This window comes from Cottoperca gobio, chromosome 19 (assembly GCF_900634415.1).
Source record: "Cottoperca gobio chromosome 19, fCotGob3.1, whole genome shotgun sequence".
In the NCBI taxonomy this organism is placed as follows: domain Eukaryota; kingdom Metazoa; phylum Chordata; class Actinopteri; order Perciformes; family Bovichtidae; genus Cottoperca; species Cottoperca gobio.
The window spans coordinates 3,144,842-3,172,696 of record NC_041373.1 but is presented as its reverse complement, the minus strand read 5'-3'; the positions used below and the strand labels follow the sequence as shown (position 1 = coordinate 3,172,696).

The window sequence follows — 27,855 nt, the reverse complement described above, 5'->3', positions numbered from 1 at the left end:
ATTCATACTTAAACAGAAATGTAAGCACAACTTTTTTTTTTAAGGGCATTTGCTGGAAATAATTATTGGTAAACAACAGCTGGGCACGGTGACTGCGTGAGGTTGCCAGGTCTGGTTCCATTGTGCTTGCATAGACACTTGCTCCATAAACCTGGACTGTATCTGGCTACCTATACAGAGCTATAGTGGGACATGCTGCACAGAACGGCTGGGTGGATGGATAAACTGTTGTTCGTCTAGAAATAGTTCTGCCATGTTACTCCCATTACTCCATGTTGTCATTTTTACATTTGTCTTTGTGTACAGATTAAACACAAAGTTATAATGTGTACAAAGTTACGATTTGTGAGTTTTAGAGGTGTTTTTCACATTAGACAGAGTCAGGCTAGTGGTTTCACCTGCTTCCAGTTGTAACGCTTTGCTATGCTAACCACATCATGAGAAAAAAAGAACAGAAAGCGAATTAGCGTATTTTCCAAAAGATATTACGTTCGGATTCTTTCTTTTGCAGATCAACAATTACTCTTCTTTAACAACCCCCATCTCCTCCCCCCATCCTTTATGTTGGCTTCCGCCTTCCTTCATCCTTGTACCTTGAATTAGGGATGACCCATTTAGACTAGTGTCAGATTAGAAGTCTGTTAGACTTAAAAGTATGTAAGAAGAGGTGAATTTGTGCATATGTATGTGTCCTTGTGTGGATTAAGAAGGTGTGGTGTCGCCATGCATATATACAGCCTAGGCCCAAACACATGAATAGCTGATTTTCTTTCAACTCTTCGACTTTTGTCTAATCCCATCCGTAGTGTTTTGAGTCTGTAGCAGCAGGGGGTTGTAGTTAGCCCATGAGCTAACTGGCTAACTGGGCTAATCACTCTTTTACTTTATTAGCCAGACAGTTGGGTAGCAGCCAAATAGTGTGTGCACTGCTTTCGAGTTACCTACTCCTGCACTGTATCTCACACACACACACGCACACACACACACACACACACACACACACACACACACACACACACACACACACACACACACACACACACACACACACACACACACACACACACACACACACATTAATCCTGAGCCCTTTCCACTCTTGACAGATGGGGTAGCTTGTCTAGGATTGCTTAGGAATTTACAAAGGAATTAAGTAGTGCATATGTGGTTGCAACAGACAGTGTCATTTAATCTAGTATAACTAGCCTATTATCACTAGCTCCAGGCTGCACATTGTTGAGTCTGGCACTCATCCTCATTGAACTCCATTCTTTTCTCCTGTTACTAAAAAACAAGCTGTGATTCAGGCAGAGTGCGAGGCATGGTGTCACTGGTTTCTGCTCTGCCTCTACATGCCCTGCTTCTCTATCCAAGTGTTTTGATTTGAATCTGTGAAAAGATGAGAAACACATACCTGTTGGCGGAGTATTCTGAGGTTGTGGAATTGATTTTGTGATTGTCTGACAAGGACGTTTCATTGCCTGTGTATTCACATGAATGTGTATGGGTAGGAGCATGTCTCCCAAATGGTAATCGGGCTGTATCAGTGTCTGGTAGCAGTAATGAGAATCCACAGGAGAGGTTGCTGTTGTGGCTTTGCTCTTCTACTTTATGGCACTGTTTTGATTCTTTCCGTCTTTTACCCCGAATTGGAAGCAAAGAGAATCACTGTGGCTGTGACAGCTTTGTAGTCGTTTGATTGGTTACTGTGCCTTTTAAAATAAGATACGATTCATTGTAATGAGTGTCTGGATAAAAGTGTTTTGGGTGTAATTTAGGCCAACACATCAGTTCTAAACCAGTATCTTCAGTTATATATCACTTGTTATCAAACTGCATTTTATCAGAGCGTAATCTATCATTGCTCTCACTTATATACTCTTGTGCTGTTATTTTAGGGGTGGAATTGTTCCCATATTGTTATTATTATTATTATTATTATTATTATTATTATTATTATTATTATTATGGCAATAATACTGTAGTATTAGACATTCACAGCACAGATGTAAATGTCCTAAAGCTGAGGTGGGTGTGTGTTGTCTTTATGAGTCAGGACGCATCGATGCTTATAGATGTAATTCAGGTTATATTTAATTAAAGAGGCACTTATTTTATTCATGAAGCTCTGTATGCTTGATCCTGATCATTACCTGTGCAAGAGTTAGAGCCCTGCATATGTCATATGTACATAAAATACCAATACAATGTTCATGTCCTGCAAAAATAGTACGTAAAGTGACTGATGAGAGCAAATCCTCTACGACGTCATTAACCTGTTACATGGGCGCCAAAATGAGAAGCAAGAGATTCCACACGCAGGTAGGTGTTGTGGACGTTAGACTGCCGGGTCCAAACTGATTGTTTACGAATGCACGATGATTAAAGAACGTTCTTCACACTAACTGTGTGACAAATAGCTAGATAGTTAGTGGAAGCAGTGGAAAATTAATCAAAACACAACAATAGTGGTTAATAACATACTCATCTAGTTACTTCACTTGGGCGGGACACCCAGGTATATTTGGAGACCCATTTCAGCCGACAGAGAGAAAGGCGCCATCCGCGAACGATTAACTCGTGGCGGCATGATGCTGCCAGCGAGCATCTATATATATATATATATATATATATATATATATATATATATATATATATATATATATATATATATATATATATATATATATATATACACAAAAAGAAAATGTCTTGAATTTCAGGGGGGGCGCAGCGCAGGGAAGCACTGTACTTTATCGGTACTTTGTCCTACACACTTATTTCACAATATAGAAACAATAGGTATTATATGCTTTGGCCTAAATATAAATAAAACAATCATTAAAAAAAAGAAATCTGTCAAAGCGAACCCGTTTTAGCCATTTGCGCATGGTGGGAAATATTAGAGTGTGAAGGAGAATAGCTTCTTACAAGGACTAGGCTAAATAAATGTCCACAGAGTGATAACAGTGATACGATGTGTTAGAGAGAGGATTTTTCCCGGATATGAACTCAGGTGGGCCTTGAGATTTTGGCTTGGTCTTTGGTGTGCCTTGGCCACAGAAAGTTTGGGAACCCCTGTTTTAAGGAACATGTTTTGGCATCTAATTCATCCAGATGTCCACTTTATGTGGGGACAACAGTGTATTGATCTTTATCTCTTTGGGTAAATGAGAACTGTAACGACTTTTCCATTCATGTAGGAGTGTGTGAACTCGTGCTGGTGTTCGGCATAAGGCCAATAATCAACACAGTTAACTCACTAGCTGGAGGGGGTCACTGGGCAAGGTAGCCTTTGTGAAATAGATTTTATTGTTTGTTTTTCGACCTCAGCAACATAATCAGAAATGGCTTGCTATTGCTATAAGACTTTGCTACTGAACACTCACTATTTTAAAATGGAAATGAGGGAAGAGTTGGTAGAAACACTAGAAACAGGTCAAGTGTTTACATTCACCAGGGTTCCGAGTCTGGTCAAACTTAAGCGTAACTTTATTTTAGAGAGAATAAAGTATAAAACAAGTCACAAATACACAAACAGTTTCCACTTCCAGGCTGGTAAACTCTTAATAAACATGCACCATATTTCTCTTTCCGTTGGCAGTGCCTTCGGTAGCAATTTGGGGTTCAGTATCTTGCCAAAGGACACTTCGACATGTGGACTGGAGGATCGAACGGCCGATTTTCCAATTAGTGGACAACCCGCTCTACCTCCTGATCCACAGGGATATTTTCTTTAGATGTTTGTCGTAGATGAGGATAAATATGGATTCATGTAGTCTTATAAAACACGAGTGGATTCATGTTACTTTTTAAACATGTTCAACAGGTGTCACACTCTCATTGTACCTTTTGAAGGATACATGCTTGTTGTTGGGGCAGTATCCTCTTCAGGCAAAAGAGTTGTTTACCTGGGTAGCGCTCTAAAGATGTGTCCTGGAAAGAAGTACTGTATGTAATTTGCTACTAATGATTAAAAAACAGAAACTTCCTAAAAAGTTCTTGGAAATCTTTTTGTAATGTATTTATTTATTATATTTGTGGACCCCATTTGTAACAAAAGTATAATTATGTACAAGTGCCAAAATGTAACTTCTACACAAAACACATTTCTTTCTCTTTTTCTTCCAATTCGAAATGTCCAGTTTCCGCTGAACTTCAGTCCTTGTCCCGTCACCAGGCCGCCGTACCTGCGAGAGTTAAAAAACAATAAAATAAATGGCAAAATGTCTTTCTGTTCATTTGAACCTTACTTTACATCCATCTTTGGTGGCTCATATGTTTTGCGGCCCCTGGCATGTTCCACTTGTGGGCGGGTCAGAGTGTGCTCGTAAACTGAGATGAAGTCATGTACTAAAAAGAAGCTTTCTGTGTAAGTTTTACACGTAGTATACCCGATCACTCACCACTTTCCACCACCTGCATATACCACCAGTCGTTTCCAATGGAGCACAGGGCCAAACTGGAGCACCGCAGCCTATCATACCAGGTGACAGTTCTTCATATTGGAGGACTAGTTGGTACAAACCTTTACCTCCTTAAATAGTGCTGAAACAATAAGTCAATCAGTGAGTTGATCAACAGAAATCTACAACAATTTTAGTAATCAATCAATTTACTTTTATCGAGCAGAAATATTTAAATATCTTATGTTTCCAGCTTCTCAAAATTTGAGAATTTGCTGTTTTCTCCGTTTCATCATTGTAAATTGCATATCTTTGGGTTTTGGACTGTTGGTCAAACAGTTTGAAGACCTAACTGTGGGCTCTGGATATAGGGTATCACCTGTAAGTGTGCACTTCTCTGGTTGCACAGGTTTGTACAGCTGTCAAATTCATTTTTTGTAGCCTCTTAAGAACATGCAAGAACATGGTGTCCATTTCTAAAAAATGTTTTTCAGCCTCCCAGGTAGATAGCCAAAGATATTACTACACCTGCATACTTATGTGTTCTACAGATTCAGTGTTGGGTGTCCTGTGTTGGGTCAGTTGGATGTGAAAGAAATAGAATACATGTGATTTTTGGTGTTTTGGTTTAAATCCTGTCCAGCCATTCAGATGAAATTTCAATACTAAAAAAAATGTTCACAGTCCTATATCAGTTTTATTTAAGGGTCCTTGAGATGGTTAAAATCATCAAAGAATATGGAACTTGATATTGCAATATGCAAAGATCTAACTAAAATCCAACATTGCTATAATGATGGCTTGCAAATATTGCCTTACGGTACAGTTTATACCGTCATATTGCCTCAGGTATATGATAAATATTAATAACTAGTTTTTCTCCAAGGCCAATATTTAAAAGCAGTAAACTGGTCTAAGCCAGAGCATGGAAATCAAGAAGGAGCTCTGCAGGGAGTTAGTACAGTAACCGGATGATTTTGAATGGTATGTAAAGTGTCACTCGTGTGATGTAATATGAAACCTGCAGGCGTGTTTTTACCTGTTTATGAGGAAATATACAGATGTAGCAACGCTGGTTCACGTGCACACACTAATGTACACAATGCAACCCAACACTCCAGATAATCTGTTTCATTTCCACACTGGCTCATTGTCAGCGAATATTGTATGTGTCTGACCTAGTTGCCAGAGGCACCACGGGACATTACTCTCTACATTTTTAACAATGGAGCAAATTTATTAGATAATACGACCCAGAGGTGTTTTAATGTTAAGGGTTTTTCTCAAGACCCAGTTCCAGCTGGTTCTTATAGTGAGGATGCTGTGATGGTGCAATTGATGAAAAATTGATTTGGCTAAAGTGTGTCGCTTTACAAATTTGATGTCTGTGTATGCCCTTGTGTGTGTGTGGCGTGCACTGTCCTTTCTTTGTCAGGAAACTCTGCCAGTAAACTCCAGCTGTATTAACCGTGCATTCACACAGCCTGTTTACTTGAACACAGTGTCATAAACTCACACATGCATACAAGCAAGCAAGCAAACCAGCTCTATTTCCATTCACAGTCAGCGAAGGGTCAATTGCACCCGCACACATCGACTGTAGCTTTAGGCATACTGATGGTTTTGGTTCTGCTGGACATAGAAGGGCTCCGGTTTACTGAGTTAGTTAGTTTGTTATTTGCCTGATATGAGACAGAGTTGTCAACTTGTTACACTCAGTCTCCAGTCTGATATTGCCTCCACTCTCACGCCTGAAACTAACAGCATTTAAAGTCGACACTGGTGGGTAGTCATGCCAACATACTCTTTTTGCCCAAGGTTTTAAGAGTGGAGTTGCCTGGGATCAGACCTTTGAATCTGCCCACTCCATTGAGTTGACTGGACAGGGAGTGTAACCAGTTGACAATTCTGTCTGACATCGGGCTGAGAGTAGAGTGGTTTCATATTCAGTGATCCGTCTCTGGCTGCTTGGGAAATGGGGAAGATGAAGTTGATTCATGTTGTTCTCTTCAGTCACTTGTAGACGGAGCATAACAACTTTACTTCAGTACACATTTGAGTTACTTTTTATTAAGCATTTCCATTTTCTTCTGCTTCATACTTCTATTCCACTACATTTCAGAGGGACATATTTGTTTATACTCCACTGCATTTATTTTGCAGTTACTTTTTGTTACGACTCAGACACAGGGAAGGAAGACTCAATTGCACGACTCCAGACACAAATGTAAAGTGTAAAAAAAACAATACTTTACTTCAATAAAACAAAAATCTTAACTCAAAGCGCTCACTAGGAGGATAAACATAGTTCTCTGAAAACACACACTGATACTTGGACCACTGGAACTTACACATGCTATGACAAGGATATGACAAGACGAACTGACACACGACAAGGGGAGACAGGACAATTTATACAAGAGGTGAGTGGGAACAGGTGGAAACAATCAGGGGCGGGGCAGACGCTGACGATGGCGGGAAACCACACTAAGACAGGAAGTAAACATGACACAAGGGAGGTGAACTCTACAAAATAAAACAGGAACACAAATCCAGAGTCATGACACTTTTCAGTGTGATAGTTTAAATGCAAAATGTTGTAATGATTAGGTTATTATAAAGCCTATATTTTATACTAAATAGTTCAAATCAGGTCGACCTCGACCATTGTCAACATTAAAATGCTGCGCACCACTTCCTGATAAGGCATGCTTCAAGTTGTATGTAATGGGGTTAGTAATATTTGTCAATCATTTATTTTCTAAATCTGTCAATAATTGCTTGTAAGAAAACCAGAACAAATACTTTTGATACTATGAGTGCATTGTTCTAAGAATATGTCTGTGCTTTTACTTTGTAAAAGAAATGGATGAAATGATTTAAACTTGGAATGGAGTATTTTTACATCGCAGTGTGGCTACTTTTACTTAAGTGAAGGATCTGAATACTTGTTCCACAACTGAATTCCTCCCTGAACACATAGAGATTGTTGAAATACTTTGTGCATTGAAAAGAAAGAAAAGTTACAAGGGAGGCCATAACACACACTATTGATGTTAATCTGTTATTCCAGTGTGTGTGTGTGTGTGTGTGTGTGTGTGTGTGTGTGTGTGTGTGTGTGTGCGTTGTGTGTGTCAATTCACACTCTCTAGCCAAAATCGAAGAAAGTCAGTAAATGGGTCTGCATTGATCTATGAATGATTGTGGGCGATTGTTAGCTGTTTTAACGTATGAAAAGCTCTTTCCTCCATCACTCCATGAAATCCCTGCATCATCTGAATGCAGCAGGACTGATATATTGATAAATCCGCAGCCTCACTTGGAGAAGAAAAAGTGCAACACCTATGAGTACAGAACAGGAGTAAATGTATCTGGTTTCTTTCAGCTCTCACTAAAGTTTGGTAAAATGTAAACACTGTTGAGCAAAACTCTGAGGAGCGGATGGTCACTAAGAAGAGAAAAGCTCGTCCACTTTAAAGGTCAGCCCACCTTTAGAGAACCTTAAGGTGATTTACTCGCTATTGCGGACCTGGTAGACACCTTCATGGATTATGAACCCTTATTTATTTCTTTTGTCTTACTACATTTTGAAATCATGTAATATTAAATGTGTGTTACCTGATTTCAATAAACAACAACAGTGTGCTGCATGCAGAAACAAGTACATTCCTTATTATGTTTTCGGAGCCTTATTAGGAATTCTGTGCGACAGTTGGAGTAAAGTCCCCGCTCTGCCTCAGTGGTTTGGTTTGAGAGTCTGTTTACCCTTTCAGTAAGCAGTGCCGTAAGATGGATGTGTTCCTCAGATAAGTGTTTCGCTTGATGAGGTCCTTACCTGACCACAAACCATTTATCCCCAGAGAGAGATAATGACCTTAAATTACCACTGTTTCTCGCTCCCCTGTATTTTGGTCTCGCCCCAGGCTGCTGTGGCTGCACTGTTTGTATGCTGCTTACCTTCTCCTCATTGCGGTGTGTGTGTGTGTGTGTGTGTGTGTGTGTGTGAATGGTGGGGGGGGGGGGGGTTCTTCCCAACCCACAACTCCTGAATCAAGTGTCCTTTTCTGCTTTTGTAAATGAGAATCCGGTGTGGGAGGAAGTGGGTTTTAATTCCCTGTGGTAACTCCAAGGAATATTTTCTTTACACAATTCCACAGAGCCAAGCCAAGCTGCTAGTAACCACTGTTATTTCTGATAGGGTTTTTAAAAACCTTTTTCTTTGTTAAAACAGCAGTCTTAAAGCTCCAAGGTGGCATGTGGCAATAATATGCTGTAAGAACAGTCACTTCAGAAAGCTGCACTGGACAAGTTGACTAGATTTACCATCAGTACAATGTGAGAAGCGTTTTGCACCAAGCGACATTTAAGAAGCACCAGACCAGACTTTTGTGTTACGATACACTCTTATATCAGTCAAGTCACCAAGCGTTGCTGCAGTAAAGAAACGATCCCGCCCTCACTAACAGAGACGGCTGGATTCATCAATATTACATCTTTAATGTGTATATTAACAATGGGTCACATTGTAATGTAAACAGATGTCGCTGGTTGTGAAGAAACCAAAGAGAATTATCAGCCGACTCTGCATTAGCATTTTTCAGCTCATTGTTTTCACTTTATGGCCCGCGACTTTACTGTCCTGGTTCAGTCTCATAGCTCTCATGAACGTTGTTTTTAGAGAAAAGGCTCCAATAAAGCCACTGTACACCAACTCAACAGCAAACAGCAGTCAGACACAGTTAGACACCAGCTGGTGTACAAGTGGAGCGTTTAGCAGCTAAGGAGACAAATGTTTTCCTCCAAATTATTGCTAATGTTGCTCCACGTCTGTTAGATGTGTTAACAGGCAATAGTTTGCTAACACGCTAGCCATATGACTTTACAAGGCTATTTAATGCGTACATCAGTGATTAACTTCACTGTTCCACCTGACGGCACCAACATGTTTACATAGATAACCACGGTTTCATGAATGAAAGTAAAGCAGCTGGAATCATTTGTTATGTAAGTACACAAAAGAAGGCAGAACGTTCTGACATGCCATTCCTTTTTGCTGGGACGTCGTCGAGCCTCCCAGAGCACAGTCAGCTGTGTTCCTCTGTGGCAGACTACATGGGATAAAATGAGCCATTGTTGTGCCTGAACCACATTATCGCTCTCTATGACCAACGTTTGTGGCCGTTATTGGCCGGAACTTGTGTAGTGTGAACCCAGAATTAATAGATCAAAGTTCCTTTAATTATGTAGTGTGCCTCAACATACTAATGCAATGTGAAACACCCTTATTTGTATGTGTTTTCCTTCCAGCTTCTTTTACATGCGTGGACCACGATCAAAGACAGGGTCCGCAATGAGTTTTAAAGCCGTTCAAAACAAAGCATCAGACGCTTCTGCCAGCCGCAGTCTTGTTGAAAGAGAGAAACACTAGCAAGCTGTTTGTTGTCTTTTATCTTTTATTTACATGTTCCAGCTTTTCCTTCTTCTCTGTGTTGCTCCCCTGAAGAAGTATGGGGGCTATTTGCACACTCCTCTGATCTTGCAGTGAGTCCGTGCATGTGCCCTTGTTTACACACACCTGACACACAACAACATTGCCCTCCTCCCACCTGAACGGAGGTATAGATTCCTCATTCTTTGATGCTTTAATTGATCATGTTTGTCAGAAGGAGCCCCCTATAACTTGTGTGTGAAGAGGGAAGGAGGGAGGGGGAAATAAAGCAGAAGGGAGAAAAGGGAGTTGACAGTTTTGTAGATACAAAGTCAGAGAGACAGCGAGCGAGTAGGATAGCATGGTGGGTGTGCTATGTGAGGAATGCCAGATCATGTTGTAACTAGAACTCCTGAAAGGCGCTGTTCTTTCCACACCGCTGGGACAGTTTAGACCCCGTTTTGGCAAGCAGCCCAAACGCCCAACCCCTCAATCTGTCTCATTATCAATGTGCCTTTTTGTGCCTTCAGGCCCTTGTTTTTGTGCACGAGTCTTCAGCAGCAACTGCTCCACAATACGCCCGCATGTAAACGTCACAGGACCGCTGTAAAATGATTACATCAAATATAAAGCATTGCCTGTGTTTCGTGCACATTAGTGTTACCTTTAGGTACAGGGTTTCTTTAAAACACGCTGCAGGGCTGTGAACGTGTGCCGATGTGAGGATCCAGTGTGAAATGATCACCTCATGTGAAAGAAATGCCTTCTTTACCCACTTAGCTCAAAGGAAATGGTACATTCTGTGTGAAGTTCCTTCAATATCGTAGAAAGTCTGTTCATTTTGGGATAATCATGAATATCAATATATTTTACAGATTGGTTTCATTACAGGAATGCAGCACACTGTTTTATAACTCTCTTTGTGCTTTTATTAAAGTTTTCACATGTTTTTTTTAATGCACAAAACCCCGACTGCATTGGACATCACAATGCTTTTCCCTGAACAACTTTTCTGAGCTAAAGAATATCACCAGTAAACCAGAAAGAAAGAATTAAATATTTAATCAGTGCTCCAGTGGGAACCCATTTATATGCTATGAATTCACAAATTGCTTCATATTTTCTTATTAATTTTGTGTTTTATAAGATGCAGTCATTCTACACAGCTTTTTCATAGCAAGTTTTTTGCAACAGGCTTTTTGATGATGAAATCCATTTTTCTTTATTTCTACATTTCTACATAAAGGATCAATGCGATTAATTACAAATTGGGTTTCATTTTCAGAGTTTTGAAACATCACTAGAAACAGGGCAGAGGGAGCACTGAACATGGGCAGCGACAGTCAGACACTAAGCAAGGTTTGGAAGATAAAATAAAGAGGAAGTGTAAAATGACTACTCACACTGACAGTACAGCATTAACCAGATAAATACAATCCAGCTACCTTATTATTCACACACTGACACTCACTGTGACAGGTCAAATGTCTTGACTTAGGAAAAACAGTGCACTTCTTTTATTCCCACTACTGTGACAGACCTTGGGGAAGGGTCCGCCACAAACAGTTTAAAATGCTAGCGGAGCACACAGAGACCGTGGATGGCCCTTTAATTCAACAAAGCAAACTCAAAAGTTACAACTTAAGTCATTCTTAGCTAAATCAAACAAATGGCAGGTAAATCAAACACTGAGGAGGTTTGTGAGTCTTCCCACGTCTCCCTGCAGCTCTTCTTTGCTGGGTTTTTTATTTGTAACTAACCTATTTCCATTTAAAACTATTTCTCCCCTTCATTCTCAGTCAGTCTTCATTGATGCCTAATTATGTTGCAAATTGTGGAAGAACTGATGACACTGGACAGGCATGACATGCTTCATGCACTGAAGGTCCTGGGACTTCCTCTCCTTGATCGGCAGAGCGTGTGGAAACATTCTGATCCATGCAAGCAGCTTATTTGGCACCTGTAACCTCTGTGGCAGTGCTTCCCACGCAGAGTTCTCCGAGAAGGATACCTTGTAGTGGACCTTACCATCACTGCTAAACTGAAGAGCCTGCAAATGATGTACAGTCGGATCTCCAGCTTGTTTGCCTGCTCTGATGCTCTTGAAGTAAGAGCCATTCCACTTCAGGAATTCATCAAGCTTGACCACCTTCACGTGGTCGTGTGATGGTCTGATTCTTGCAGTCTGGAGTATGATCATGTCGTCTCTCGGGGTGATGATATCCGTTATCATGTTGCATTCAATGGTACTATGCATGCTGTCACCCTCAATGTGTGTGTGACCTGCAACAAGGTACTTCTGTGTTATTAGTACCCCATATTTCTTGGCAAGCTCAGAAGATGCATTTGCCACATTTGCATTGCAGTTCTGATAACCGCAACCATCGCTCCACACTACCATCTCCTTGAATTCTGGATGGTCTTTGATCACACCTTCAAAATGACAATATTGAAGGTGTGCTAATACCTCCCTACTGAGGTCACCTTCCGACCAAATATAGCACTACCCTTCCTTTGATTTCAAGTCGAAGAGGGTAAAGTTATGGACCTGCAGTTTCGTTTTGTTATACAGGCAGCTGGCTTGGGGTTTTGGACACATCAGCACGGCTTGCAAGTCCATTGTCCAAACGGACTTCTCATTGTTCGCAGAATCCTTGTTGCGGGATTTCTCTTGCTTCGCTTCATCTTTCTGGATCACATGTGCATCATATTCGGCTTTACTGATATTCCCATGTTTGAATGAAACACAAACGTCACACTGATCTTGTGGAATGAATACGGAATACTTTCCTTCATGGAACACGTGTGTGAAACGTTGTATCCCAGCGGCCCTCACTCCAGCAGTTGTTGTTGCTGTTGATATTCCCAATGTTGAAGAAAGGAGACAATAAGTGTCGATGAAATATTGTTTGAAGAGACAAAATATTAAGAATTGAAGCCGACAAACGCAAAAGTTGTCATTGTGTCACAGATAGGACACACTGTGAGTGAGTATGTTCTTTCTTACATACATTACTGTGAAAACATATGTACAGTATATCTGAATTAAAAGTGGAAGAGCTACATGTATGTAGATTGTTGTAGTATTGTGCAGTAATGTGCAAATGTTTACAGTGCAGAGTCATTTGTAGTGTACAGATCACAAAGATGTGCGTCAATGTGTCCTGTAGTGTCTCTGGGAGGAGATCAGAGTGTGTCAGTGGGGGTCCGGGCCTTGTTGATGAGGCCAGTAGCTCTCAGGAAGAAACTGTTTTAGTGTCGTGAGGTTTTGGTCCTGATGGACCGCAGCGATACGATCTTTGCTGCCCGCCTTAGGCTCCTGGAGGCGTACAGGTCCTGAAGGGGCAGCAGATTGCAGGCGGGTGATGGGGGCGGATGGGGCTGCGTTCTTCCGAAAATCCACAACCATCTCCATTGTTTTAGAGCGTTGAGCTCTAAGATGTTCTGACCGTAACAAGTCACCAGCTGGTCAATCTCCCACCTGTAGGCAGACTCATCCCCACCAGAGATGAGTCCAATGAAGGTGGTGTCGGCCGCAAACTTCAGGAGCTTGAAGGACTGGTGACTGGTGACTGGAGGTGCAGCTGTTGGTGTACAGAGAGAGGAGCAGAAGAAGAACGCAGCCGTGAGGGGAACCAGTGCTGATTATCCGGGAGTCTGAGATGTGTTTCCCCAGCTTCCCACGCTGCTTCCTGTCAGACAGGAAGTCTGTGATCCACCTGCAGGTGGAATGGGGCACGTGTAGCTTGGAGAGCTTGTCCTGCAGAGACAGAATGAACAGACCTGTTGTCTCTGTAGGCAACTGCAGGGGCTCCAGGAGTGGGTCGGTGAGGGTTTTGATTCATATGGTTGCTCGAAAAAGATTAAAGTAGTTGTGTGAAGAAAAGGAGCTTAAAGGGAAGGGAGGAAGGAAAACATTTTGCATGGTTAATCTACAGGAGAAGTCTGTCTGATAGAACACCATTTACTCTCAAGGCTTTTTGGAGACACAGTTTTTTGCTAGTTTACTTTGTGCACAGCAAACCACCAATCACAATCAGGCAACCGACTATATTTTTTCCATATTACAATAAACATTGCAGAAAAATAAATATCGCAATGTCAGTTTCTTTCCAATATCATGCAGCCCTAGTCCAAACCCCAAATAAATGTAATACATGGAGAAAAGCATCAAAATCTCACATTTCAGCAGCTGGAACCAGAGAACGTTTGATATTTGTGAGATAAATAATAAACAATGAATCCTTCCATTAATGCTCTGTCAATAACTCGATTAGTTGACCGGCTGTTTCAGCACTAATGCTACTGGTGGTATCAAAGACGGTTACCAGTTATATCTGAAACATCAACCCCCACTCACACACACACACACACACACTTATGTGATTTTCCACACCTATGTGGGAGAGAACAGTGAGGGAGATTGAGTGAATGAAGTTCTGTGTTCAGGCTGTGTGGGTCTGGTGGACAGTAGAGCCTTTACAGTTGATATCTGCTGTAGGATGTCTGCGGATATTCAGCTGTGTGTGGAGAGTTTCCGGTCCTCATTAGAGGAGGGAGATGGATGAATGAGTTTTGAATTCTGAAAGTCTAGTTTGATATCATTTGAAGAATTGTTGTCACAATAAAAGTTTAGACTAAAACATTGATACAACTACGCTTCCATTGCAAACCATGGACAGCTTTGTAGCCGTCTCCTGAGGTTCCTGATGTATGTATATGAGGTTCGAAAATATTTTCATTATTAACAGCTGGGACCAGTTTTCCAACCAATTCAAAACATTGTGAACAGTCTGACTATATGATAGAGTAGAGTATGTTCCCTCATGGAGTAAGACATGGGACAAGTAGCAGTCTGTCTGTTCCGAGATGAGTGGAAATACAACTTGTTGTTGTAGTCTTGCAAACTGACTATGCTGCTGTGGAGGGAAAAAAACGTTTTATCCTGGCATGCTTGTGTTTTTATGGTTGTCACCCTCAATTCCAAAGAGCTGTGATAAGTAAGCAGTGTAATGAGGTGGAATGGTACATTTCTGCGAGGCAGAATCATTTGTTTATGAATCATTTGGCTGCCATGAGCGTGTGAGACGCACTGAGAGAGGGAACGGTGAGGCTGCAGTAGGTGAGGAAAGCTCCTCATCCTGTCGGGATGTCAGGTTGTTTGAAAGAAGGGGTGATGACGGGTGGAAAAAAATAAAACTGAAAACACACACGGGGACTGGCAGGGATAGAGGGATTCCTTTTGAATGAAAAGCCAATAAGTCACCAAATACTAATGATGTTTTTCCATTCCCTCCCCCCATCTGTCTTGTCTCCAGAGCTGCTGGGCTCCACCAAGAGACTCAACATCAACTACCAAGACTTAGACGGGTAAGAGAAGTGTGTGTACATGCTGGTGTTTGTCGGCTTGTGAGATAAGCGTGAAGTTGAGTCTAAAGAATGCAATGAGGAGTCATTGTGTCTTGATTGACATGCACATAGGAAAAGATGCCTTACCTGTGGCTGCCTTCTGTTTGTCTTCAGTCTTCACCACCGTGTGACTCATAACCACATCCCACACATGTCCCGACATATAGTGCCCTTCAGAGTTATTATCTCATTGTTAGACACGTAGAAAAAGAAGAAGAAAGATAGAAGCAAGAGGGTTCCTTTAATATATGAAAATGCAACAGGCAAATCTGTTGGAGTAAAGAAAATTACTTTATTCTGTTAAATATGCACATATTCATATTCACACCCAGAATAATGTAAAAATCCCAACCTTTATTCAAGGTGTTTAGTCTTTGTTCTTTTTCATCCAATTATTTTTTTTAGATCTATCAAAGTAGGCCATCAGACGAGCTAAGAATCCCCTCTGCAAGCCGCTGTGTGTGTTGATGTATGTGCTGACTGAGGCCTGCTGCGTTGGGTCACTGCAGTGCATGGATGGGTGGTGATACACAATAGGGGTGTTGAAATTAAACGTGTGTGTGTGTCTGTGTGTGTGTGTGTGTGTGTGTGTGTGTGTGTGTGTGTGTGTGTGTGTGTGTGTGTGTGTGTGTGTTCACCTGTGATATATGACAACTGTGCAGATGGAATATAAAAGGGAGGGGAAGGTTAGCAAACAGTCACTTGTCACTAAGTCAACACCACCCCAGACAGACACTCTGGATATGTACAAGGTATTGTGTGTGTGTGTGTGTGTGTGTGTGTGTGTGTGTGTGTGTGTGTGAGAGGGACATGAAGGCCTAAACAAAGACTCTGATAAGATAAGCCACTTCACAGTCTGGAGATCCCTCAGATTTCATATCATCACAGACTGACGTCTAAACGTCATCATGTCGTACAGAGTATCATATAAAGTGCGTTAACTCATTAAATAGACTATACAGACAGGAAGTGGTTAAATACTAAGAGTAGGGTGACTGTTATATTTCTATGTTATATTTCTTTAAATACAACCAGAATTGTTTACTTGTTTATTCTAGATTCTAGTATTCCTGTGGGAAGAAAATGTATTGACAATAACGTCAATGGTTGTTTTTCTGAACACACTTTTATTAAAAAGCAATACGAAGTCAAAAGTAAGAAGAAAGCAAATTGTTCTATTGATCTGTTAACATGTGACTTTGTGCTTATTTTACTTATTAAACTTTGTACTTTAGTAGAAATGATACCTCAATTTGATCCTCTGAATGTCACCTCATTGTTGGTGGGTTTTGGTAAATAAGTAAAATGTGAAGAAGCATTTGTGTTCCATTAAAACTCAAGTGTTAACCGTTTCACACTTTTCTATTGACATCTGTTGAGAGCTACAGTAAGTTCTCTTTCCAAATGTATCCGGGCTGTTTATTGCCACAGAGCTCCGGGCTTCCACTATGACTGCTTGAGGCTGTGTGAGATCAGTTGTTGTTATTTTATTCCCAAATGCTGGGAGTGTGCTTCAGCTCGGGGAGGGTCCGCTCCTCTGGAACATTCACTGTCTGTGTCGCCGCAAGCCAAAGTAAAACTTGTCGGCAAGAATTTATGCCTTTAATTTCTCCCTCTGCGGAATATACTGCGACCTGACAGACATTCAGAGAGAGAGAGACACACACACACACACACACACACACACACACACACTGGAGTTTTGAAAAGGGCTCACCTGCTGTAAAGTCATCAGTATGATTTATAATCCCTCTCATCTCCTTGTCTCTTCCCCCTCTTGCTCTCCCTTGACCCCTCCCCCCCTCTTGCTCTCTCGCCCACAGCTTCTCAGCGCTGCACCATGCCGCTCTGACAGGCACCACGGAGCTGCTGTCTCTGCTGCTGGAGGCCCAGGCCACGGTGGATATCAAGGACATCAACGGTAACATGGTAGCGGAACAGCTTTACCAGCTGAACCAATGTCACCAGACAAACCAACAACTCGGGAAAGAAATGTTCACATTTGGGAAGTCAGTTGAGGTCAAATTGAGCTTGAAACTTCCGCAACAGCTTTCTGACACTCTCAGCTGAAAATAAGTTTGACCCATATGAATAAATATGATTCACTTTGAAGTTTGTCTGCCATGCAGTGACAGAAATGCTACAGCAAATATCTTCAGACTCAAAGCGGAACAAATGTAGTAGAATCTGTGCTCAGCAACTGAGACCAGAGGGTGTAGCGCTCATAACATTGTGTGACACCTCTGAGGTCAGCTATAGATTTCTGAAGGGCTGTTTTAAAGGTTGAATTTACCTCTTGGCACCTCCTGCCAGCTTGTCAGTTTTAGAATCCAGGGTCTCATGCATGCTAAGTGGAACATACACCGCAGCATCACATACGTACAACACTCTGGCCTGTTGTACAGACGAGGAGTAGTCAAGGTACGCCAGTCAGGATGCAGCAATCTGAGGAGCGAATGTTATAAAATGAATGCTTCTCTAGTATTGATACATATCAATGCAGGGGAAAAGGACCATGGTGTGTCCCAATGTGTCATTGCTCATCAAGACTACTTACAAATATACAAGACTTCTAAAAATGTCAAGTTAAACTCACTTGACTCCAACAATCATCATTAGCTATTATTATTTTTGAAGCTTAATCTAAAGGTACTTATAATTTAAAAAACATTTTACGTTGAACTGAAGTTTGATGAATAGAGAGGATCAAGTTCAAATAATTTGGGAAGCAAAATAAAGGAGAAGTCCCCTGGACTAACGTTGGGGGCAGGCCACCTACCTTAAAATAAAGACAGAAGAAATGATTACTGTTATATGAAGTAAATCATTAACTGTTAGGATAAAAGAGTAAAGTTTAAAGTCTTATATGAGTGAAGCAACTGTAACTCGTACTAACTACTTGATCATGAGAGAATATCTGTCAACTACCATGGACACACTACTTGACTTGACTCAATTCTACAGACATACTGTATAATTGTTTCTAAAGCTGCACTAATTAATACTTTTTCATATCAACAACGGATGACTTGTGTCCTGTTAAAGGTGTCACCTGCTCTGCAGAGTGTTTTAGTCTTCTTAAGCTCATTGTTTTGGTTTTATGATCCACAACTTTACAGTGTGAATATTGGACTGCGATTTCAAGTCGGTGCTAATGTTGCTTTGTGTTTGCTGAATGTGTAAAAAAAAAAAATAATGTTAAAAGCCAGAGCGCCAAGAGGCCAAGATATTCTGACTTTAAGTCCCCAACATGGCTCCAAAAAACATACCAATACTATGATATGCTCAGGGTTATATTCTCTGTAGTGCTTCTTCAAAGCACCATCCCTTTCTCATGTTTCCGACTCTAGGCATGCGTCCCCTGCACTACGCAGCGTGGCAGGGTAAAGCTGACTCTGTCTTATTGTTGCTGAGAGCCGGAGCTTCAGTCAACTCCACCTCCCATGATGGACAGATGCCGTTACATCTCTCAGCTCAGTATGGACACTACGAGGTGGTGAGTTCACACACACACATGGACACCTCAGCTGCAGGGGCAAAGCCCCAAGGCATTACCAGTCCTCCCACTGAAATGTACCCCCTTTGTGTCTCAGCCTGTATTGTCCACCAACAATAGCAGTTACACCTTTAATGCCTTGACGCAGGTTTTTCAAAGGAGTCTAAAGGCAGTGAAGGCACACATTCCTTTCCTCCAGCCTCATCTGTTTGGCTCTTGGAATGTCTTAATGGATACACACACACACACACACACACACACACACACACACACACACACACACACACACACACACACACACACACACACACACATCATGGACCTGTCATATAACTCATATGGAGGCCTGACCTCTTTAGTACGACACCATCAAACACAATAGTGACAATCCTACACAGAGGCCGCAGTAGAGCTATCGTATGTTCTCTTTTCTGTTCAAAGACACAACATCAACACATACTGAATGTGTTGGGATGACTGGCATGTGAGAAAATGTGCATAATACATGAGGTGATCTCACTTTCCCCTTCCTCTCTCAGTCTGAGATGTTGCTGCAGCACCAGTCTAATCCCTGCCTGATGAACAAGGCCAAGAAGACTCCTCTCGATCTGGCCTGCGAGTTTGGGAGACTGAAGGTATGACAACATGTGTGTGTAGTTCTCATGTTTGTGTTTGTGCGTAACCAATATATCTATGAATAATGATCTTTTATGAAAAATACGTTTTTGAACATCATGAGTATCATCCACCTTCTGCATTATGTATTTGGCACAATCTGTGTTATTGTAGCCTTTAAGATGAGATGATTGTACACTCCTTAACTGCCATCATTAGCATCATCAGTACAAACATATCAGTACTAGTCTCTAAAACAATGCATACACTATTTCACACTCATAAACTGGTATTCATAAAAGAAAGTTCACACAAGTCCATTACAGTCTTACAATCGGAACAGAACACGACTCTGTGCTTAGACCCTCGACGCAGTGAGAAAAATCTCCCCCAAAAACCTCTCACAGCTCACATGGTTCAAACCTCGTACAGTTAGCTGTGATGTGGTAAGTGGAAGATTATAAACCAGGTGAGTGACAAAATCTTTGTCCACAACATTATTATTACACAACCTAGCAATCTGAATTATGCTGATCAACAATATGTTCTTAACGGTGGTTATGTTGTCAATTCTGTACTTTGATTTATTCTGCTGTTTCCAGTGTTTTGTTATCTGTGAAGTGAAGTGACTTGTCAGTGCTCTCTGATGGGGAAACTACATAATGTGACACCGTGTCTAAATGACCTCAAAGTTGATCCTTGGTATTTTGTCGCCGTAATTCCTTGTTACTTATCGAGCGGCATATAGGGTGATACCGATACGTATGTCTGTAATAAGTTGAAGCGACCTGCGTAATGATCACTGCTCTGGTGCTTTTAGAGGATCTCAGTCAATTCTGCTCTTTACCAACCTTTTCATTGAGAGACTGAGAGACTAAATCTCCATGTAGTAATCCAATTATTTGCATGTGAAAACTCCCTTTTTGCCCTTTTTGGATGGGGATGGCCTATGTCAAACTTGAACCATGGCTGAGATGAAGTGACCCAGCTAAATGAAGCTTGTTTGAGCGAAAGGAAAATAGGCTTTAGTGGCTCTTTTTGGACACACGCGCACTGTAATGTTAAAGGGATTGCACATAGCAGTGTGTTTTACTGTTTCGCTGTCACATCGTCGGATAAGCCTCGCTGTGAGATGTATAGCTGGCCCTGTAATTCAGAATTAGACACACACACACACACTTCCTCTGCCTGTTAAATGTTCTCTCGTCTGGTCTGAGTTTGCAGTTTAGATGTGAAAGAATAGAAGGCTTTGGGCTGTTTTTGTGACACAGACTTTGTGAGTGAGTGTGTGTGAGTGGAGGCTGTGGTATCTTTAGACAGCTGCTGAGTAGTGGATAATCCTCTCTAGCTTCACCCTATATATACTGCAAGTCACCATATATATTATTTCAATGCATATATTTTTTGCCACACAACCTCAGCTAGCATGGCTTCGCATATACGTATATTTAAGTGTTACTAATGCTGTAATTCTTGCCCTGTTACTCTGTTCTCACAACTCACACTTCATTTTGGTGTCTTTGATTTCTCCTCAGTTGGCTCAGTTGCTGCTGAGCAGTAACATGGTTACAGCGCTGTTAGAAGGGGAGGCAGTGCACGAAAGCCTGGACACTCTATACACCACTCCTCTCCACCTGGCAGCCAGGAATGGACACAAAGACATCATCAAGTAAGCTCACAGCGAGGAGCAGTGTGGCGATGTACTGTAACAGAATTCCATCACATGTTCTTGTCTTCCTAGCAGCTCCTGTCTGCTACTTCTGCTGTTACTGCTGCCACTAACACTGTAACTCTGCTCGCATTAATGCTACTACTACCATCTAACTATGGCCTCCACCACTAATACCTACTGTTACTGCTACTACAAGACATACAAATACCTCTGCTGCTACCACCAGGGGTCCAGACTTACTTTTTTACAGTGGTTGCACGGGCTTAACTAACTTTTTATATTAGGAGCACCACCAGTACTACATTTATGTGCACCCAAAAAATTATTATATTAAGATTATTTTATTAATGATTTGATTGAATTATTAATACAATAACAAGCGCTTTATTACATTATAATAGATAAAGAAAAATACATTTTTGGAGAAACTCACAAAAGCTGAAGTTCTAAATAATTTACACTTGATGTTGTATTCATAGATCGGAGCCTGCATGTCCCAGAGGAAGTTGTGGCTATTCAGAAGGTTCATATTTTGGCATAGAGCTTATTAGATTCGCTTCCTGTAAATCCATTTCAATCCAAAGAGTAACCAGTAACATGTTCAATTTCTTATATGAAAATCGGTTCAGAATTAAGCGTTTTATTTTGAAGAGAAGTTTGCATCTCCCAAGGTACATTGTATTGTTTACTAGTTTCTTGACAGCTCCATAATGGCAAACACGGTGTCAACGTTTCTTTATCCATGTGCGTAACGGACATCGCAACATTTTTCTTGATGAAAAAACAATCAATTGTTCTCTTCATTTTAAAATATTATAATTGTTTTAAGGTTGTGATGACGCTCGAGGAGGAGGACATACACACGTGCCTTTTTTCCCCCCCAACCCGCACAGAGACAGACCTGCTAAATGTCAGGCGCACCAGTGCAACCAATGAATGTTTAGTCCCACTTGACAGATATTTGGCCCATGCTACTATTACCGCTGCTACAGCTACTGCTACTTATGCTGCTATTGCTACTTCTACTGCTACTGCTGCTACTGTTACTGTTACTGTTACTGCTACTGCTACTATTACTGCTACTATTACTGCTGCTACTGCTACTGCTACTGCTGCTACTGTTACTGGTACTGTTACTGTTACTGTTACTGCTACTGCTACTGTTACTGCTACTGTTACTGCTACTGCTACTTTTACTGCTACTTCTGCTGCTCCTGCTACTTCTACTGCTACTGTTACTGCTACTATTACTGCTGCTACTGCTACTTCTGCTGCTACTGTTACTGCTACTATTACTACTGCTACTGCTGCTGCTACTGTTACTGCTACTGTTACTGCTACTATTACTGCTGCTACTGCTGCTGCTACTGCTACTGTTACTGCTACGGTTACTGCTACTATTACTGCTGCTACTGCTGCTGCTACTGTTACTGCTACGGTTACTGCTACTATTACTGCTGCTACTGCTACTTCTGCTGCTACTGTTACTGCTACTATTACTGCTGCTACTGCTGCTGCTACTGTTACTGCTACTGTTACTTGGTAACAGTATCACTGCTATGGCTATCATGTATATGGTTACTGCTACTACTATTAAAGATTCACTACTAGTCCTACAACTCCAGATACTTTTTTTTTTACTTCTGTCACTTTCCCCACTACTATGGCAGTCAGTGCTACTATTATCCCTGCTACAGCCTCTAGCACTGCTACTGCTGGTGTCACTATATCCACTGTTGCAACTAAAATAACAACTACAACTACAACCACTTATTACAATATATGTACTACTACTATCACTATACCTGTTACTGGGCAATCAGTGCTAATACTACTAGTATGTATGTGCAAGTAACTCCACCCTGCCTCTCAGACATGATCAGATCTCTTGTGCAATACCATCTCCATCATCCTCTCCCTGCTCTTCCTCCTGCTGTACTGGAAAGTTGAATAGTAGACATGGAGGAGAAAAGGCGAGCTTTCAACACAAGCAGAAAAAAAGATTCACTGCATTAGCACACTCTGCAGAATTTGGCTGTGATCTCCCACTAAGGGATTTATGTCTCTTCAAAGTCTGCCATACTTATACAGCAGACGTCTTATTGCACCTACTTTTGCATAGCTGGGGAAGCTTTTCTGACTGTGTTTAGAACTGGAGCTGCAAACATTTGCACACAGAGAAGCAGGAGATAAGATTAGAAAATAATAGTAATAAGTATAAAGTGTGGAAAAAAAGAGGTCTCTGTTTGGGATAATTAATAATGAATAATGAGGAGACCCTATGTTGAGAACTCTATTCTATACTTAATGTAAACATGCATTGCAGTTTATGTAAATCAAATGATTATCTGCAGGACAGAGATGCAGAAGTCTAAGCTTTATGACATACAGTCAGCCTTCTCCAGGTTTCATAGCAAGATTAAAACTGTTCCAGAGTAAAGGAGGACGGTGCAAACTGAAATGGGTTCGCTTCAGGCTCCTTTTTCATAATACGTTATGGTTTATATTTCTCCTGTCTTCTCTGTGTGATTCATTCATGTCAAGTTAGTTTGTCTGCAGCATTCACAAGTCACCATTAAGCTTAAGTAATATTTAAAGTTCCAGTTGTTATGTTTCAAGTAAAAGTATTTATTTATTTCATAAACTTTGTGGTAATAAACTGGTCAGAGCAATTTGTCAGTTTTTACGTATCTACAAGAATGACTTTATTCTATTCATTTTGTTTAATGTTTTTCAGAAAAAAGTTGTATTTTTACAAGAAAAAACACAATATTTTGAGAATGAAGATATAATATTACTAAATGTTTTTTTATTTCAATGTCATAGTAAACAGATGAGTGTCCGTTTTTGAGTTTAAAAAGGAAAAGTTTTTTTTCTGTAGTTTGTAATTATTAAATTACAACTTTATTCTCACAACAAAATGGCTTTTTTATTATAATATTACAATTTACATGAAAATGAGACTATAAAGTCGTTATTTTACTAGAAATGTGTAATGTTTCAAGAATAAAGTTGTAAGTTAAATTAAAATGTCTAATTTATGTTTCTATTAATACCCTGTTGTAGAGAACTGGTGAGCAGTGTGTCAGCTCTATTGATATCAACTTTCTCGAGAAGATATTTGGAGAAGAATTGACAATATGAGAGTAACATCAGAATAATGAGAATAATGTCCTAATATTATAAGATGTTTGTTTTAAGAATTGTAATATTTGTTAAATACGTGTAATACATCAATTATATGTTAAATGTGTCAACTTTTACGTGTTAAATGCTTAATTTGTCATCTATGTATGATGTTATTCTCAAAATATTTTTTTTATGTTATATCACAGTTCTATTTTAAAAATGTCAGTTTTGGGGCTCTAACACGTCTTACAGTCTTACTCAACAACAATGAAAAACTGTCTTTGAGGTGGACCGATCATTTACAGAAGTCACACACACTGTTGTCCTCCGGCTACTTGTTGCTAGTCAGCCTGTCATTGTTGATGATTTATTTTTATTTTGTATAACTCTAAGTAGTTTGACAGTTAAATAGAAACATGCTACAGCAACAAAGAACGTCGATGCAGAAGTGTAACATTCACCAGACATATTTGTGGCATGATGTGTTTGAGTGGGTTAACACCACGCAGCCGTGCTTCAGTGTTGTTTACATCCCCAAAACTCAACCTTCACACAGTGAGCTGAGGACCTCCTCCTCCTGCACTGTTCTCCATGCACTGCCATCAGCATTCCTACATCTGGGCCTCTGACACAACCAGAGACATATCTGTTAGCGTGTGTGTGTGAGGGCGGATGAGTGGGGGGCATATAGTTTAATGAGATGTTGCAGATGTCTGTAACAGTTGAATAGATGAATCTGTTTGAGTGTTGCCTGCGGCCTTACATGATTGTTTCTGCTTCGATTACCCAGGTTGCTGCTGAGAGCCGGTATTGACATCAACAGAGCCACCAAAGCAGGGACGTCTCTGCACGAGGCTGCCCTCTATGGCAAGACTGAAGTAGTGCGGCTGCTGCTTGATGTAAGAACGTAAAATATCATTATAGTTCAGCTCATATGTGATTGTGAAGGCTCACACTGATATTTTTGTGTTGACTGTATAGATAGAAAAACAATGTATAAAACAAAAACAGCTTCACACTACATTCCACAACAGTGTTATTCTTTAATAAGGGAGGGAGGGTTTGTTTTTAAACTGCACCTCACCCACAGTAATCTCCCCGTGGTGTCTGTGTGTGTGTGTGTGTGTGTGTGTGTGTGTGTGTGTGTGTGTGCGTGTGTTTCTAGGCGGGCATCAATGTGAACATGCGCAACACGTACAACCAGACAGCTTTAGACATCGTCAACCAGTTCACCACCTCCTCGGCCAGCAGGGAAATCAAACAGCTGCTTAGAGGTTAGTAGCGCTTAAAAACAGTTTGATGCTTTTATGAAATATGGATGGATTACTAAATGGCAAAGAGAGAGGTCAGAATACCCTCCTGATGATGTGTGTGTGTTTTTCTGTCTGTGCAGAGGCATCAAGCTCTCTGCAGGTCAGAGCGGTGAAGGACTACTGGAACCTCCACGACCCCACCGCCCTAAACCTCCGCGCTGGAGATCTTATTATGGTACTTGTTTTTGTCTGTCTGTTGAGAAATCTTTAATGGCTGTTTACTACAGTAAGTCACAGGTTCACTCTTGCAGCTATATTGACAGTGGCTCCAATAACATCTTTATTTTTAATTTTTAGCCTTTGTGAGCTTTGTTTGTAGTTATTTACATGTTGCCTTACATACAGTATGTCAGAGGGCCAATGGTTTTGTTTATAGTGCTCAACTTCCATCTCCAGCTTATCATATCAGGCTCGGATCACTCGTATGTACGCCCGGTCTGAAGTATGAAGCTTAACACATCCTCACCAATCTTTTATAAATCCCAGTTTATGTGTGAGAAATAAGGTATGCCTTGTTTAAACAGCCTGATCTTACACTCCAGGTAGTCACTGGAGTGTAAGATCACAGGGTTTGTTGCTTCTTGATTGGCGGCACACACACACACACACACACACACACACACACACACACACACACACACACACACACACACACACACACACACAGGAATTTGGTGTGGATTGATACATTTCTAAAGAAAGACGGTAGAAAACACTCCTTTAATGGTTAATTTAACATCATACATTGACTTTGCTGCACCTTTCCCAAGGGAAGGCTTGTGTTTTGTTAATGTTTGTAACCATGCAGGAATGACTAATACTAGTCATGTGCAGGTGAACCGTGCTGTAAAATCCATTCAGCTTTACCTGCTGGCAGCTGCTTCACTCACTGGCAGTGTAAGGATTATGTGATGAAGACTTGTGTGAGTGAAGTCTTGTTGTTAGGATTTGTGTGTGGGATGGTGCAGGGTAATTTAGTGCAGGAGACCACAGCAGAGAAACAGGCACAGACGTGCTGCTGTCACTCTCTCATTAACAACACACACACACACACACACACACACACACACATACACTGTTTGCACTAATTCACGTGTGTGCACATTTTTGTGTTTCTGTGCTCACTGCTGTGTGTTTTGATATCTTTATACGAGTCATTGTGACATCCCACACTCTTGTATGAACTCGTATGTTGTTGTGCAGAACCCTGTCAGAAGGCAGAGGTGTTTGTTTTTGTCCTCTCCAGGCATTTTGGTAACACTCACAATGAATAGACTGTGTACTTCCAGCTCATTGGCTCTCTCGTAATGATCTTAAAAGCATGCCTGGAGGAGTCAAACACGTGACGTGCATATTAAAATTTGATGTAAAGTTGACAAGAGAAGATGTTTGGAAAGAAAACACCAGAAAGTTCTTCAGCTACCCTTTCCCCACTGTAATCAGAGTGTGTCGAATCATTGAATCATTTGTTAGTGATTGATTATCTTCCACAATCTTGAGAATGTGATTGTGAATCACGACGAGACTAATGCCGTTTGCAGTGACACAAACATTTCAGCTGAAGCGTGCTCATGATTTGTTGCTGTCAGGTCCTGGAGCAGCACTCAGACGGCCGCTGGAAAGGTCACATCCATGACACCCAGCGGGGGACGGACCGGGTGGGCTTCTTCCCCCCTTCAGTGGTGGAGGTCCTCAGCAGACGTGCAGGTAGACAAACAGGCAGCACACAACATCAAACACACTCAGTGGTAAAAAGTAACTAAGTACATTTACTTAAGTACTGTACTTTACTGGATTATTTCCCTTACATGCAACATTTATGAACGTAACAAATATGATACATTGTTAATGGTTAACTACCCAACAGTCTATAAAGTAGTGTATGAAAGTTCATTCTTGACCTTGAAAACAGTAGTGTTCCCCCCATGAGATGCTTTTAAAAGCTCAGGAAAATCGCTGGTAAGTGGAGCTTGAGTTTGGTTCTTTTCAAAGTATATAAAGTTCAAATCTGTCCGACCTCGACTAGCTACAACAGAAAATGCTGTTTATACATCCATTTAATTAATGAATCCTAACATTCCTATAGTCTCTTAAATTGTCTTTAACCATACTCTCCACGGTGCATTGTCAACCAGACAAGTGGGGCCCCAAAGGTCCCAGGGGCCCCAAAGGTCCCAGGTTTAATGCAAGAGTGGGTTGTCCAGAGGAGCCCAACAGCATATTTTTGCTGCAGCGCATTTACATGTTCCATAAGTAAAGCAGCCATACATTACTGTTGATTTGGATAATACACAGTACAAGGACGTACTGTCACTTATTTCTTTAATTTCTTTAAACCACCGAGAGCTCAGCAAGAACAAACGTTTAATATATAACACTGACTGTGA

The 27,855-nt window shown here is 40.9% G+C and overlaps 1 protein-coding gene across 3 annotated transcripts in view; it reads left to right on the top strand.

Moving 5' to 3' along the window:
* Positions 1-27,855, top strand: part of caskin2 (CASK interacting protein 2) — a 49,683-nt gene that overhangs the window by 9,797 nt on the left and 12,031 nt on the right. For 2 of the 3 annotated variants that reach the window (XM_029455850.1, XM_029455849.1), the window contains exons 3-11: positions 15,153-15,204; positions 17,067-17,164; positions 18,594-18,739; positions 19,279-19,374; positions 20,890-21,023; positions 24,946-25,054; positions 25,321-25,429; positions 25,549-25,643; positions 27,058-27,175. In XM_029455850.1, the coding sequence (XP_029311710.1) occupies positions 15,153-15,204; positions 17,067-17,164; positions 18,594-18,739; positions 19,279-19,374; positions 20,890-21,023; positions 24,946-25,054; positions 25,321-25,429; positions 25,549-25,643; positions 27,058-27,175 (957 nt within the window). Of the gene's footprint in view, positions 1-15,152; positions 15,205-17,066; positions 17,165-18,593; positions 18,740-19,278; positions 19,375-20,039; positions 20,057-20,889; positions 21,024-24,945; positions 25,055-25,320; positions 25,430-25,548; positions 25,644-27,057; positions 27,176-27,855 lie in introns of those variants that run through there. The other variant, XM_029455851.1, reaches the window with a different exon arrangement.